This window comes from Camelus ferus, chromosome 8 (assembly GCF_009834535.1).
Source record: "Camelus ferus isolate YT-003-E chromosome 8, BCGSAC_Cfer_1.0, whole genome shotgun sequence".
NCBI classification, from domain to species: domain Eukaryota; kingdom Metazoa; phylum Chordata; class Mammalia; order Artiodactyla; family Camelidae; genus Camelus; species Camelus ferus.
In genome coordinates this window covers 18,283,645-18,300,221 of record NC_045703.1, presented here as the reverse complement: position 1 = coordinate 18,300,221, position 16,577 = coordinate 18,283,645, and the positions used below count along the sequence as shown (strand labels likewise).

Genomic DNA, 16,577 nt, shown 5'->3' with positions numbered 1-16,577 from the left:
GCTCAACACATGCAGATTAAAGGAAGGCAGCTATGCTCACCACTATACCACCAGTGCTGCACCATGCTGATTAAAGGGATGACCAAACTGACCTGACTTGACCTGCATTTCTAGAAAACCAGGGAAACTTTGAAAATCTGAGTTACCAGTGGGTAAGGATGATTTGGCTCACTTGCTTTCATGATGTAGTGCATTTCTGGAAACTTACAGCCTATTCTCTCTCTTTTTTTTTAAATTAAGACTTTATTTTTTTAGAGTAGTTTTAGATTCGCAGCAAAATTACACGGGAAAATACAGAGCTTTCTCATATATTCCCTATCCCCATAGGTGGATAGCTTTCTCCATTATCAACATCCCTCCTCTGAGTGCTACACTTGTTACAACTGATGAACCTTCATGGGCACATCATAATCACCTCAAGTCCACAGTTTACGTTAGGGTTCACTCTTGGTATGGTACATTCTATTAGTTTGGACAAACATATAATGACATGCACTCATTGTTATGGTATTCTGCCTTAAAATCTGTGCTCCACCTGCCCTAAATAAAAGAAATCAATCTGAAATGGCTACATACTGAATGATTCCAACTATATGACATTTTGGAAAAGACAAAATTATGGCGATAGTAAAAAAATCAGTGGTTACCAGCCTATTCTCTCTTACCGCCTCCTTCACCCTCCCTAAGCTTGGTGCTGAAGGTTGGAAATAGTTCAGTGATGAGATCAACCTCAGACACTGCCTTCCAGAAATGTGTCCTGCCTTCAGAGGTGGCTGCATCAAAGGGGGCCCTGCTATTAAGAGTTGTGGCCACACTGCACTTTCTTCTGCACTGAATTAGGGGACCAGATTCACAGCCCGTGGCTTCAGGGTACTCACAAAACCAGTCATCTTTTGAACCAGTCAAGGGAGGAGTGACTGATTTAATGCCATCCTAGGTCCTGGTCACTGCCTGAGATGATTCTGCAGTCCCCTTCCAACACACACACACACACACACACACACACACACACACACACACACACAACCACATGTGTGTCTCCTCCAACGGTCAAATGATCTGTCTGCATTTTACAACTAATTTGCAGCTTTCAGGTACGAGGTTCATGATGGGAGCAGGAACACAGTATCCCAACCGAACAGGAAGGTTTCAACCAAACACAGAACTAAAATTAGAAAAGGTGTAAGAAATGGAAGGGAACAAACATTCCATTTTCAGAATAGGTGTTTTCTGGAATTTATTCCTCTTTAATGCTGAATATAAAATCTGAGATTTCACCAATGCCTTGAGAGACAAATGCACACAAATTGAAATCTAGAAACAATAATTATGCAGATCAAAGTGGGCCCTGACACTTTAGAAAAGATGTTAAATGAAAAGCATTTCTAGAAAAAGCAAAACCCTAGATAGCAAAATCAAATAAAAGACAAAACAAAACAAAACAGAAAGAGGCTTTGGTACCTTTCAACAACAGAAGACAAAAATAAATTTAGTGCATTATTAAATTCATGTAATATAAAAACATCTATGTGGGAGTGTTGCATAAATCTATAAAACAGAAACAAATCTAAAATGTATTAGAGCCTGAGAGAAAAAAAAATCTTCCTTTTCACCTCTGATTTTAACAGAATACCAGAATTTGGAAAAACAAGTACTTCCCCAACTAAATTTTCTTCCAGTCTGCATACACCTTAGCAGGATGGCACTCGGTTTTATCTGAGTTTAAAATGGCATAATTTGATTTTGAGCAGCACATTTTCTTTGCCCCAATAAGCGTACTCCAGGAAATCAAAACTCTGTATTGAAATGCTCTTAGTATTACATGTATGTCTGCCATTCCCACCCACTTCTTCCCGAGGTTTTTAAGACTGTGATGATTCAAACCTGAAGGCAGCTAGTTAAAGGAGGGAGGAAGAAAATCATTACACGTCTGGAATTCAGCTGGTAAAACAGAACAAGGACATAATATTCTCTGAACACAGTGTGGTCCCAGAGGGCCATACCTCAGGACTCTGCAGAGCCTGGGTCCTGTAGGAAATACCCTACAATGTGCTTCGAGCTCACTTATAACAAGCGTGGTACCAGGTGAGGCTGGTCTCTCCTATTTCTTTGCTGAAGCAAAACTAAAAAAAAAAAAAAAAAAAAATTTGAGGTGGTGGGGTGGATGGTGTATACCTGTGGTAGTAATTTAGCACTGTATTCCTCTAGTCTCTTTAGGGGAATCATACTAGGCCTACTCTAACCAGAGCATTTCAAAAGTTCTGAGGCTGGTCTGAGTAGCTTTGTCTAGCAAGTTTGGTATTGCTTGACCCCTCACCCCTAGAACTGAACTCACAAAGATTCAGCCTTCCCAAATTGGTTCTTGGTGCTCACCACCAAGAGTAGACTAATGTTAAGTTAGAGCATCATAATATTAATTTTTTTTAAATTGCTGTATCTTAAAAAGAAATTCTCAGTCTTATCAGACTTTACCATGATATCCAGTTCAAAAAAAAAAAAAAATCCTGGATAGTCCCTGGGATTGATCCAATAGAATTCAACCTGGATCTTATTTAATGCCAGCTAAGCAGTAATAGTCATAATTTCACAGCAGTTTTCCTTGGAGGGAAAATTGTGGATCCTGTATCTGTATCCAGTCAATCAGGAGTCGGTGGCAGGCTTTTCTTCCAGTTGTAGTCCTGGGCTGCAGATTTTGGCATTAGCAATCAATAAGTTCTTTAGTCCACACTCAGCAAGTTGGAAGGAGACAGAACACGGGTGACAGTGACTTAAGTCTTCTGTTCTTTAAATTTCTTACAAACTTCCTGCTCAGAATCTAAACGGCAAAGTTCAGCATCAGGACGCGGAGAACAGCAGACCTTAGGCAGCTCTCTGAATTTATCCTAGTCAAGACTATTCCCAGGTTTGGCAACTAGAAACTCTAAAAAAATGCATAAGCAGGGACAAGGATGCACAGAAGTAGTCTCTGCCCTGATGAAGTAGACACATTCAGTGTTTATCAGCACCCACTCCAAAGAGAGGAGAAATTTCATGTGCCAAGTACAATTCAGAGTTACTCTCTGATAGCCCCTTTCTTGTATGTTCTGCTCTGAAAAATCACTAGCGTTCAAATGCGGAATGAGAACACGTTACTCTGAAAATCTGGGACTGTGCAGTGGCCAGAAATATAAGCTGGTAAATTTAGAGAACCAATGAAGAATCAAGGAAAAAAATTAACGTGTACAGCCATATTCATATCTTTTAATATGCCTCATCAAGTGTTCACAAAATACATCTAACCGAGATCTCCCTTTCTCAAAAAATATAATCCTTTCACAAAATAGAATAAGCAGCTGTTAGTCAGGGGAGCTACATTTAAAAATATATGTGCACTTTTGCATAAATCAGTTGCTAGAGCTGAAATGCCTTCAGATATGAGTCAGATAATTTCCTTATAAATTTACTATCTAATGAGTGCACCTCTTTAAATATATCTTTTAAGCAATCTTAATGCCTTAGGTGAAACTTTCCCCTTGCAAGAGATAAAGAAGCATATCTTTTTCAAAATAGCAATCATTTTCATCCTTGTAACTTGGTTCTAATCACACATTGTTGCAACGATTTCTGGGAACATCTATAGGAGCTGAGGGGATTTATGGGGTTGAGAATTTCCATTATCAAAAGGAGGCTAGGACATCTAATTCTTTCTACAGTTACTACAAAGCACTGGAAAGTGATGCTTGTGATTCTGCAGCAAAAATCTTCTGCCCTTTGTCAACCAACACTGCTCTTTTTTTCTTTCTGATCAAAATATTCTAAGAGCCCGAAGACTAATTTCAAGGACACCATCCAGGCAGCTTAAAGAGAAGCAGGTCTGGGCAATACTGGTGTCAACTACAACCCAGGGCAGAGCCAACATTTTCTCTCTGATGGTGTCGCCCCCTCATCTCTCAGCCCTTCAGGAAGCACACCAGTAACAGGCTACAGGACCTCTGGGGGAGTGAGGCAACTGCAGGCAATTCGGAAAACAAGAAAAAACCCACCACAGTCCTGATTTGGTTTAAAGCAATCATGCAATCCTGTTATACCCATGTCTTCCCCAAACACCTTTTCCATGGCAAGCAAAGTTACTGGTAATGCATGTGGCTTTTGTCACAGTGATGCATTAGGTAAGCAGGTGTATGCTGAGTACCAGGGGGTGCTCCGAAATGCATCTCTGTCATCTTCTACGTGTCTTCACTAAGGTTCTGCCTAGTTATTAAAAAAAAAAAAAAAGCCAGTTATTGCATTGTGTTGACAAGAAAATTCACCCCGGCAGTGATATTCTGAATGTCAGGAACGGAGATGCTGGAAATCACAATACATCACTCCCATGTGATTGATAAGAGCAAATCCTGGGTTTCAGGATCAGAGCCCAGATTTAAATCACACCCACCCAATCTGCCAAATATAAACGTGGAAAGAAAGCCATGTGTTTTCAACAGTTGCTGAAACTCCTCTCAGAAGGCTTGATCGACACACACCTGGGTGAGTGGGTGGGCAGGGTTACCTCACTCATGGGCAACAGAACCTGTATGGCCATACCTTTGGTAAACAGCTGATACCCAGGTCCCCCGGGTGCCACCATGGTTCAACCACTGAAGGCTGAGCCCCGGCATGGAGGTGGGGTGGGGGCCTCCTAGACGTGCTCCAGCCTGGGGTGGTCAGTGCCCAGGGTTTACTGGTTGCTACATATTTTTAATATCACCCCTGAATGGCAGGGGTCCAAAAACAGAAACCTCCTCTTCAGCTCTGCTTTGAGTCCATTAAAATAACAAACTGCATGATTTTCTACCTGGAAATTATTGCTGAAAAGGTCTTCTTTCCTCTTAGGGAGGTACCACAGTGGGCCAGTTTTAGGTTACTGTGTCCCCCGCCCCACCCCACCCCCAGGGTTTCATCACCTTCAACTTTTGGAGGAAAGTGGGAAATCTGTATTTTAAATATCAGCAACCCACTTGAATTCTTTAAAAGAGTCTGTGCAGGACAAACACAGCCAGAGCCAGCGTGGCCGGCAGCCCACTGTCCTGTGACCTCCTGCCTCCCCCACCCATCCAACTGCCCAGGGTCAACACGGCACCCATGCTGGTTGGGCCCGTGAACGTTCTTTTCCTGCGGAGTTTCTTCTCTCTCCTCACTGTATAAGAGCAACTGCAGATGCTAATGGTGTTTTTATACGTCCCCAGGAGGCTTTTGAGCCGTGTGTGTGTGTGTGTGTGTGTGTGTGTGTGTGTGTGTGTGTGTGTGTGTGAATTGCAGAGAGAACAGGAAAACAGGAAAGGAGATGAGTAAGGGTGGGGGGCTTCATCCTTTCGTACTTTACCCCCGGGCGCGATCCATCCCCAGAATGTAGACAGGGTAATGAATGACTGCCGAGGTACAAAATAAGCAACAAGAAAGGGGGGACATGTGCATTGCTCTTCCAGATATTTTCACTTCTCTCCTATGATAACGAAATATGAGCGGCAATTAACCCTGGAGCCCCTGAGCAGTTTGGGGTGGGGGGTGTGGCATGAACACGGCACCGTGGCCTTCCACTCTGGGCCCCGGGGTTCCTCCTCAGGTGTGACTGACTCAGGAGCCTGAAAATGGTGAGCTGAATGGGTCGGGGTGCCCAGAGCCCTCCCTGCCTTTGGAATGGTCCCCTGAAATCATGAAACCTCAATGGCATCAAGACCAACTTTCATCCCAGGATCACGAGTTGTGCGAGAATGAAGATTTTGCAGATAGTGGGTTTCCTGAGAAAGTTCTGACAGAATAAATATTTTCAAAGAGAAAAAAAGTCAGCCCGCAGAGTCTCTAAGGGATCTACATCTTCAGGGAAAATGAGAGCAGAGATGGTAAACACGCAGTATTTTTCAAAGGGTTTTCTGTAGACACTGATGTCTGCTGGATTTTAGCATCCACCAGACTACTTCTACTCCAGTTTCTTCCCTAGTTCTTTGAAGATAAATCTGGATTGTTTAATATCTTTGCATATGATAAACATGTTATAAAAATACTATCATTTTCCTAACAAGTATTCCAATGTTCCATCTTTATAAAAATAGTTTTAAGAGCCTTTAAAATATTTTCTGTGTGGGCTTTGCCTCTGTTTAAAACATGTGCACAGAAACCACCCACGGCCATCTGTGGACTTACTGATGTAAAACAAAGCAAGATTTCACATCGGCGAGGAACTACAGGTGCCAGGGTATAATTTATATCATTGATCGTCACTGCCTTCCTCCCACAGGTGTTCCAGAAATGGTACAAATCCCGGGTAGCCTCAAAAGACCTATTACTTACAGACATCAAAGTTCCCAGTAATGTACTTTCATTTCATATTAGTGTTAAAAATAGACGCTTTAGAATTCAGTCTTAATCTGAAGTACAGTCAACTGTTATGGATATAAAGATTTCAAGGAAATACAGCAAAAATGTTTATGTGGTTTTCTCTGGGTAGTAGAATAATAGGTGATTTAAAATTTTTTCTACTTTGTACTTTTTTTTCTAGGCTACTTTCATAATCAGAAAAAAAATAATATTTTTAAAGGGGAAGTAAGACTCAAAATATTACCTTATTTAATAAAGAAATGCTAAAGTTTATTTTGAAAGTGAATCCACCTGCTTTACAAAGTTGCAATAGTACATATCATTTATCGGTCTAAATATTAGAAAAGCTTGTGGCTTTTACGTTCCCTAAAAGACGTATGACAATAAAGTGGCTTCAAGAACATTTTGGTTAGTTTAGGAACTCAGGCATTTTTTTCAAGGTTGACCATTTGTTCTTGCAAACCATCTCCTTTCCAATGTAAGTGACTTAAAACGTGCAAAAGACCTTAAAAATCTGGCTTTAGTTCGGCTAGTTCAGAAAAAGTAACATGAACTTGCACTTTAAAATAAAAAGCACCTATTACTTTTTTGCACCTTAAATTTTTCTTGGAAGAAGGGGGTATAAATTTTAAGTAAACCAAATTATCAATAAATAAAAACAAACTTTAATATACAGCAAGAATTAAAAATAGGACGGGAAAAAACCTGGCTGCTTTGTGTGTTTTTACCCTGGACAGTCCCAGTTGTGCATTTGAGAAAGCAAAAGCTAAACAGTTAGGAGACTATGTATGCATTCCTTCAACCTCAATTCCTAAGAACAATTCAAGAAAGAGAAATTTTAAAACAAGAAAAGATTTACCTACCTTTGATGCCAACTGTGATTTTAGGCCTAAGAATGAAAAGACAGTGTTGCTTTCCTTTGATTCAAAAAAACTGTCATAGTCCTAGAAAAGAGGAGAAAAGAAACAAAAAGCAAACAATCACCTTTGTCTTTGGTGCTTTTGATAAATTCTTTCTGTAAATAAAAAATGTACCACTGCTCCATCCAGGCCAGGGGAAAACTACAAGAATCTACTGGATTTGCTCTGCTTGAGCCTAAACATTCCGGCCTGATGATGAAAGTAACAAATTTTTAATCCTAAACCTGTGACAGATTAAAACGTAAAACATTGACGACAGAAATGAAATCAGAACACGCACCCTCCTCCATGTGTCAAACTAACACTCATTTGTGTGGAATCACCCTGACCTAAGATTTCACTCAAGCACTTCAATATGGAAGGCTGCCTCCCAATTCCACTCTTGATATTTTGTTATCTAGAGCTTTGGAAAAAAAAAAAAAAATCACAGATTAAACAGAAAAGCCGTAAAGGTCTCCGTGTGTCAATACATGTGCTTCGATTCTGCTTTTGAAGTTTTCCACATTCTTTGAGAGTGTGTCTTCAGACAGAATAAAAAGATCAAATAAAAACTAGAGGAAACTATATTCTCTATAACATTTATCTTTGTCTCTGACACAGAAACACTCTTCTTTTTCTGCTGTCATGAGAGAACCCATTGAGAAATTCTGGTCAATATGTTCATTAGCTGTTTTCTTCTCAAAAGTTTACATGTATAATACTACATAGTTTCTAAGATGATATAAAGCAGTTTTAAAATTTGATAGAAGTCCCTGTAATAACTTTATGCAGAGCCTGAATATTGTAGGCAGACAATGGTCAGAATCATTTTTAGGCATCCGCCCTGTGTTGGGTGCCTTACAATCAGCATGTCATTTAATGCCCATGACAGCCCACCAGATTAGAGATTGGCTCAGAGCAAGAAATGTTGCCCAAGTCTGCCAGCCGATATGTGAGAGAGCTGAGATTTGGGCTGAAGCATCACTGGTATTGAAATCAACACTTTTTGGATTCTATGATGCCTCTTGCCCAAGAGGAAACCAGGTACAGGGCACCCCGTATACTGGAGTCACCGAGCCCTAATGAACCTACTGCTGAGCTGAGTCAATGGCATTACAAGTACTTTTGAAACCTGTCTAGGAATCTAAATAAGAGCTGATGACGTAGAGTGGACATCTGCTTCTTGCAAAGCATTGCCTCTGCTGATGAAAAATTTTTGAATTATTGGATTTTGTGCAGACTCTCTCGTCAGAGTGCAAGAGTCTCATGTGGTTTGAGGGCAGCTTGGTTTTGGTTCCCGGTCATCTCAGCCTCAGGCCTCACACAGCTGTTCCTTCTGCAGAGCTTCAAGGGGTCCCTCCTGCTGTCATTCAGATCAGCTGTCAGGCAGTCACCCCCAGAGAGAAGGCTTCCCTGACCCTGCCAAGAAGGGGTGACACATCTGAAGAGGGAGGCTCAGGGAAGACCTCCTTGGAAAGTGGAGTTTCAAGCTGAAATCTGAAGAATCAAAAGAGTTGGCCAAGTTAAGTGTTGGGAAAGGAGCGTGTGGGACAGGGAACAGCATCAGTGAAGTGGGGCCAGGTTTGAAAGGGATCAGCATATGCCAGACTTTGTAAACCAAGAAAAAGATTTTGAATTTTATCTTAAGTACAAAAGGGAATTGTGTCTGGGTTCTGAGCAAGGGAGCAGAATGATCTATTTCCTTTAAGAAAATACCAATGTCAACTGTGTAGAGAATGGCTCAGAGAGAGGGCAGCAAGAAGGGAAGTGGGGAGAAAGATTAGAAGGAGTACCCTCTTCTGTGGTCATTCAGGTAGGAGATGGTGGCAGCCAAAGCCAGAGCGATGGTAATAAAGGTGGAGAGGAATGGACTGGAGAGAGAGTTTGGAGGAAGAATTGATCATACTCAATTGTGGAACTGGTGCAGAGGGCTGGGGAGAATTAAGAATTAAAGCAGCTCTCATACAACTCAACAACAAAAGAACAAACAACCCAATTTAAAAAAAGGGCAGAAGACCTGAATAGACATTTTTTCCAAAGAGACATGCAGATGGCCAACAGGCAAATGAAAAGATGCTGAACATTGCAAATCACCAGCGAAATGCAAATCAAAACCACAATGAGATAATCCACACCTGTCAGAATGGCTATCATCAAGAAGACCACAAACAACAAATGCTGGCGAGGATGTGGAGAAAAGGGACCTCTTGTACACTGTTGGTGGAAATGTAAATTGGTGCTACCACTGTGGAAAATAGTAAGGTGGTTCTGCAAAAAACAAAAAACGGAGCTACCACATGATCCAGCAATTCCACCCCTGGGTGTATGTCTGAAGAAAACAAAAATGTTAGTTCAAAAAGATACATGTACCCCAATGTTCATAGCATTATTTAATAATAGCCAAAAGATGGAAGCAACCCAAGTGTCCATCAACAGATGAATGGATAAAGAAGATGTGGTGTATATATATAAATGGAACACTACTCAGCCATAAAGAAAGAATGAAATTTTGCCATTTGCAACAACACAGATGGACTGGGAGGGTATTATGCTTAGTGAAATAAATCAGACTCAAAAAAACAAATACTGTATGATATCACTTAAGAGTATAATCTAAGAATACAACAAACTAATTAATATAACAAAAAAGAAACAGACTCATAAATATAGAGAACAAACTAGTGGTTGCCATTAGAGAGAGGAAAGATGAGAGGGGTGGGGGACTAAGAGGTACAAACTACTATTTATAAAATAAATAATTTTTATAGGATATATTGTACAGCACAGGAATATAGCCAATATTTTATAATAACTGTAAATAGAGTATAACCTTTAAAAATTATGAATCACTATGTTGTACACCTGAAACTTATATAATATTATAAATCAATTATACCTCAATTTAAAAAAGCATTTTGGGTAAAAAAAATTAAAAAGAATTAAAGTAGCTTTCTGAACTTTGTGACTTGATGGAAAAGACCAGAGAAAAAGCAGGTTTGAGGGTAAGGATGGAGTTGAGTTTCAAAACATTAAGTTTGAGAAATTGTATGAGATGTGAAGAAGATACCACCTGGGCAGTTGGAGGTTCCAAGTGACTCTAGGGTATTACAGATTTCATAGAATTTTATGGAAAAGTTGGCAATTTTTTATAAGGAAAACTATGTCACAAATAATACAGGTCTCAATTTGATGGACAATTTAGGCAAAATCCCAAGAACTGAGAATGTTGTTACTAATAATCTTCGTAACAAAGATAGTTCCAAATAGTTGAGTAGCAATTCACTCATCTGGGTTCAAGAAATAATCCTGTTGGACAAATACTTTCTCTACCTGATCATATGTAGCTTATGTTCTACTTGGTAACAGGAGGAAAAGGGCTAAACTGTAGCCAGGTGGTCTCACCCTTGTAGATACCCACCATATAAAAATCGGTGTACTTGTTTGTTTCTCTTTGTACATATTCTGCCACTACTCAGTGTACATTCTTTCCCTAGGGAATGCCATTCACAGCCATGGCCCTAATTAACTTATATCTCTAACTCTGACTTTTCTTCTCAGTTCTGGTTCCATAAGCAACTAACTGTTCATAGACTCAAACATAATGGGTCTAAATCACAGTTCATGATCTTCCTTCCACCCCGCAAGCTGGATGTCTCAGAAAAATGGCACCACCATCTCATGGGCTCGACCAGTCAGAAATCAAGGCATCACAGAACTCCTTCTTCCCTCAACCAATAACTATCTTACACATCCCTTTAAACTCTCTATTTTTCTACATTGGTCTCATCACCTTAATTCAAGCTAGACTTCTGCAGTAGCACCTCAATTCATCAACCCTTCTCAGTCTAACCTGTTTCCCTCCAATAATTCTCAAGCAAAGACAGACTGATCTTTTATAATTGCCATTTTGATCATATCACCCTCAGCTCAAATCCTTTCTTTCAAGACTTCTCATTGCTCGTACAATGCAAATTAAAATTCTTATTACGACATAAGAGGTGCTGTAAGGTCTGACTTAGACAAGGTAGGGGAGAAGAGAGGTCTTGTCCTTCCACCTACACCAACATCTACATCTGGTTCACAGATTCATTTCTGGGAAACCCAGTGGCCTACATGCTCAGACAACTGGAGATGTGATGTCCGACGATCTACTATCCAAGTTATGACCCTGACCAACTCATTTCACCTCCTCAGACTGTTTCTTCTTTTCTGTATCAGATACCACCAAAGTCCCTTGAAGCTCCAGAGTTCTATAAAATGATGGAACACGCAGTGGAGTGGCTCTTAACTGGGTTGTTAGCTGTGTCCAGATGTAAAGTCCAGCCTATGCACTCCTGTTGCTAGACACCTCTTTGAGGAGTTTACCCCTCTCGGAATAGGAAGCATGTTTAACTGAACAAGAAAGGGAAGGGACAATAGTGAGAGAAAAAAATTGAGGACTAGTGACTTGGTCATCAAAATGCTGTCCCTGTTCTTGAATTCTGAAAGGTCTTTACCTGTTTCTACTTGATTAATAATCTCTGATGTCAGTGTGAAATGCAGGAATGAAAAAATAGAATAATGTAAGACATTAAAAAAAGAAATCATGTCTGACTCAATCACTGCGGCGTGAATTTTATAGACTGAAGTGTGAACATGAAAATACAGTGCTTGCAAAAGATCAAAAGGCAAGTTACAATGAGACTTAACATGTATAATTCAGATTTCAGTGTTTATATTAAAAACTTTAATCTCAAAATGATTACAATTCTCCAAATCACAAAACTAGAAATAAGGTCAACTCTCACAAGCAAGTTTCATATATACAAAACAAGATGTAAAATATATACATGTAGAGAAGATATGTAACATTAAAAACTTAAAACATTAGAAAATTAAAACCCATTTAACTAACATTGACCCAAAACTGTTCTCATCAATGTTAGTCACCCACAAAGGTATTGAGAAACGTCAGATATTTAGAAATCTCAGAATGGCAACATTTCTTATTTATATAAAAAAACTCTCTTGAGCTGTATTTCTGTCATAAAAATTATACCCATTATTTTTATTTTATGAACCTTTAACTCAATGCCACATCACTACAGGCAGAAGACTTCCAACCTGAATATTAAATTGGATCCTCCCAACAGTTAAGCAATTGTCACTTAAGGTAATTAACTCCTTCCAAAGTGACAAATACAAAACTTGGTAATTAACTTTAAAAGCAGAATAATTGAAAGGAAATCATTTTTAAGAGTCAGTGTTAGAACAGGACCTGACACACACCAGGCAACGTGGAGGGATGAGCAGTGTTTGCGAATTAATGACGGACCTGCTACGTTTGTAGGTCATCTTATGCTAGTAACGTAATTTGAGTAAATTCCATTTCTGCTCTAATATTTACAGATTTTAAAGCATGATATAAAAGTTATACTTTCTGACATAACAAAGTTTTGAATGGCCTAATGAATCTCAAAGTGTAAGAGGTTAAATTATTTTCTTTGTCATGTTTAGACAAAGAGTAGGTGATTTATCATTTAAGATCTAGGATTTCTTAACAGTTAATCCCTTCTTTTAGAGGGTTAATCGATTATATTAAATCATAAATTAAACGGTATGATATAAAATAATTTAAGTGTAGGAAGTGTTAGAAATTTTTTTCATTTTTCAGTTTTATTAGGTAGAATCGTTAGTTTGACTGCATATATACAACATATTGCATGTAAATACATACACACAACATACTACACATATTTTTAAATTCACACATATGTACTATTCATTGTTTCTAAGAAGTTTTAGAACTTTAGTTTTTTAAACTTACATAGTTATCAAAGGAATAAAGCCAACCACAAAATAAGAATTAATTCAAAAAGATACATACACCCGCTGTTAACAGCAACATTATTTATAATTGCCAAGATATGGAAGCATCCTAAATGCACATCAATAGATGAATAGATAATGAAGATGCAGCATATATAAGTAATGGACTACAACTCACCCATAAGAAAGAAGGATATTTTGCAATTTGCGGCCCTTCATTCACTTTTTTCCCAGAAGTGTTAGAAATTCAAAAATCACCTCCTATTAAGATATAAGTTCTTACACTATGGCCTTAGGCATTCCCCAATAAAAGAGAAAAATCTGCTTTCTTATCAAGTTCACTTCACTTATCAGGCTTATTTAAAAAAAAAAACATACTAAGGCTCATACTGCAAATGTAAAAAGCAGTGCATTTTAAAAATTCACTATGAAGTTTCTAAATAGGCTTGCTGAATTCCTTATAGTCAAAGACACTCTTTTTCAAATGTCTGTAAATACATGTCTGCAAATTGCACATTGTAAGACTTCCTGTAACTAAAGAATCTAAGATCTGTTAACATCACCTTTGGAGAAGAATACAAACACATAAAGCACATCCAAGAAAAAATCATTCAGTTTCAGAAGCTGGTAGGTCTTTATTACATTTAAAACAAAGGCGGAGAAAATTCACGTTGTTTCCAGTGATGACTGCTTATGAAAAGAAAAAAATTCTGGACTATGTTGATATCGGGATATGTATGTCAGTAACTGAGCACTGTTACTAATGGAGTATTTATCTAAATGCTGCTATTTTAAGAATAAGCAAGCTTAAAAAAAAAAAAAAACAGCTAAGCAGCTATTTAAAAGAAAAGGGAAAAAAAAAAAAGTAAAGCTTCCATTACCTATACTTCTGTTTGCTTTTAAGTGAAAACCAACGTTAGAAGCATTTATAAGTTCGTGATAAAATCTACAACAGGTAGAGCCCACAATAGGCCCATTCTTCCACGGAGCTTACTTAAGGACATCACCCGACCACTGCCATTAGACTATTCTGGACCAGACGAGCACTGGAGACAAAGCCCTGAAAGTTCTCTGCCCTTTTAGCGTTCCCTAAGAGAATGGCAAAGAAAACCCGCAGCAGCCACTCTGGAAAGCTGTATCCTTCCCACGCTAAGTCAACAGTTAAGTGACGGACCCACATTCTTTCTCCGTGCCACGGGCCTCTCCAAGCAGAAGGCTGCGGGGAACAAAAACAGCACGTGGCCCCCAAGGAAATGGTGGCAGCAACTGCTTCTAAATGAGCCACAGCAAATTTGGTTTACCCCAAAGAAGAAATTCTTTAAAAAAAACAAACACCTTGGTAAGACTAAAAGATTTACTGCTGCTGCTGCAAACAGGCAGAGACGCCTTCCTGAGATTTCTTTTAAGCCTGAGGGTTGCTTCTGAGCGGAATTTCTAGATTCAGTGGTTAAGGGTCGTTAACGCTATATTCTATTTTGTGAAATCCAGATATAGAAGGAAAAAATGGTTGACAGCTCCAATCCTTGGAGGATATGTAAGATGGAGTTGTCTAAAACAGCTTCATTCAGCAATTTTGAGGCCAAATACCAAAAATATGAATAAGCCCAGAGCTGAAGATTTAAAATTCCTCACTCGTGTTGAACATTTCTGACCATGACTAGTATAAGATGGCAGAGGAAGTAAATTACATCTACTCAAGCACCCACTGAAACTGGATGGGAAAAAATTTTTTTGCTAAACATAGGAAAAGCAACCAGCAATAACAATTTTAAGAAATACCTAGAGGATTAAGTGAAAAGGCTAAAATTAATTAAGAGAATCTCTTAAATAATCATATTTGTGTCATTCTTCTTTAAGCCACAGGAGTTTAGAAAAATAAAATTATATAACTCTTCCATGACTGCTTATAAAACTAAAGAGTTCTATAGACAGTAGGGTTTATATACCACTCAGCCATTAAAAAATTATAAAATAATGCCATTTGCAGCAACATGGATGGACCGGAGATTGTCATTCTAAGTGAAGTAAGCCAGAAAGAGAAAGAAAAATACCATATAATATCACTATGTGTGGAATCTAAAAAAAAAACCACGAACCAACTTATTTACAAAACAGAAACAGACTCACAGACATAGAAAACAAACTTATGGTTACTAGGTGGGGAAGGGATAAATTGGGAGTTTAAGATTTGCAGATACTAATATATGTAAAATAGATAAACAACAAGTTCATACTGTACAGCACAGGGTACTATATTCAATACCTTGTAGTAACTTATGGTGAAAAAGAATATGAAAACGTATATACGTATTTTCATGTATGACTGAAGCACTGTGCTGTACACCAGAAATTGACACAACATTGTAAACTGCTATACTTCAATAAAAATATACATATATACAAAAAAGAAAATAGTGTTTATGTTTATAACAATATAAATGTACTATATTTACATATTACATACTATAATAGTTATTATATTTACAGAAAAGAATGTGACTGTAACAAACATTTGCAATGCCGTGTGTGTGTGTGTGTGTGTGTGTGTGTGTGTGTGTGTAAATCAAAATGGGGGAGAAATGACAGAAACTCTGAGAATGCAAATTTCTCATCTTCCAAAGAAAAAAGGTAAATACCATCTAAATTTTAAAATCAAGTAATACAGATAGTATCTGAAACACAGAGTGGCAATAACTTAAGAAAACCACAAACCAGTACCTCAAAAAAGAGGCTAGCTCTTGGGAATCTGGGGGAGGTCACTTACCAAGAAGGGCAGAGGAAAACTAACATTTCACTTTGGACCCTCCTGTCAACAGGCTTTATTGTCTTAACGCTGACATTAACATGGCCTTAGTGTTCTAAGAGTTTTGTTTTCTTTTCATTAACTTTAGCGGCATAAGGCTCAGTAAAGAGGAAAATTTTAACAAAAGGAAAACTGCCAGTTTGGATATTAGTTCAGATATACCACAAAACATGCAATTGGGGTCCCCTGAAACTGTCCAGATGAAGGTTTTCCATATTCAAAGCACAAGGCATTGTTTTTAAGGAAGACATGTCCCAGGGATTCATCACTGTAGAGTATTGAGGCAAACATCTCAGTAAGGTGAAAAGGGAAGATTAAACATTTATAAACAGAAGAATAAAAACTAGGATTACACAGAAGAGAAAACCACAAGAATATCTAATTAAATTGCTATGCTTCTGGGCATCCAGCAATCAGCAATAAAGAGGAACTGATACCACCCTTTCCCATCTCCCTTTCCTGGTATCTGAAAGGATGCCACATGAGATCATTTACAGTAAAACATCTGAAGAAGATTCTCCTTGACTAGATAACTGATCTTTAAGACAGAAAGCCTGGGAATACAGATTTTCAAATGCAGATCAAAAGTTTCCTAAGAAAATTCTACCTGTGGGGTGGGTAAGCTTCTAATAGAGGTGATTTCCCAAATAGATTTCATTGTAATGAGAAAAAAGATTCAATAAGCTTGCTTTTGCGATATCTGGCTTCGCGTTTTATTAATCAACAGGAATGCG

General features: G+C 38.5%; 1 protein-coding gene across 1 annotated transcript in view; it reads right to left on the bottom strand.

Moving 5' to 3' along the window:
* Window positions 1-1,211: 1,211 nt before the first annotated feature.
* Window positions 1,212-16,577, bottom strand: part of SH3BGRL2 (SH3 domain binding glutamate rich protein like 2) — a 60,002-nt gene continuing 44,636 nt past the window's right edge. Inside the window, exons 3-4 of the mRNA XM_032484505.1 lie at window positions 7,197-7,277; window positions 1,212-4,230 (exon numbers count right to left, since the gene is read on the bottom strand). Coding sequence (XP_032340396.1) covers window positions 4,219-4,230; window positions 7,197-7,277 — 93 coding nt within the window. The 3' untranslated portion in view covers window positions 1,212-4,218. The remainder of the gene's footprint in view (window positions 4,231-7,196; window positions 7,278-16,577) is intronic.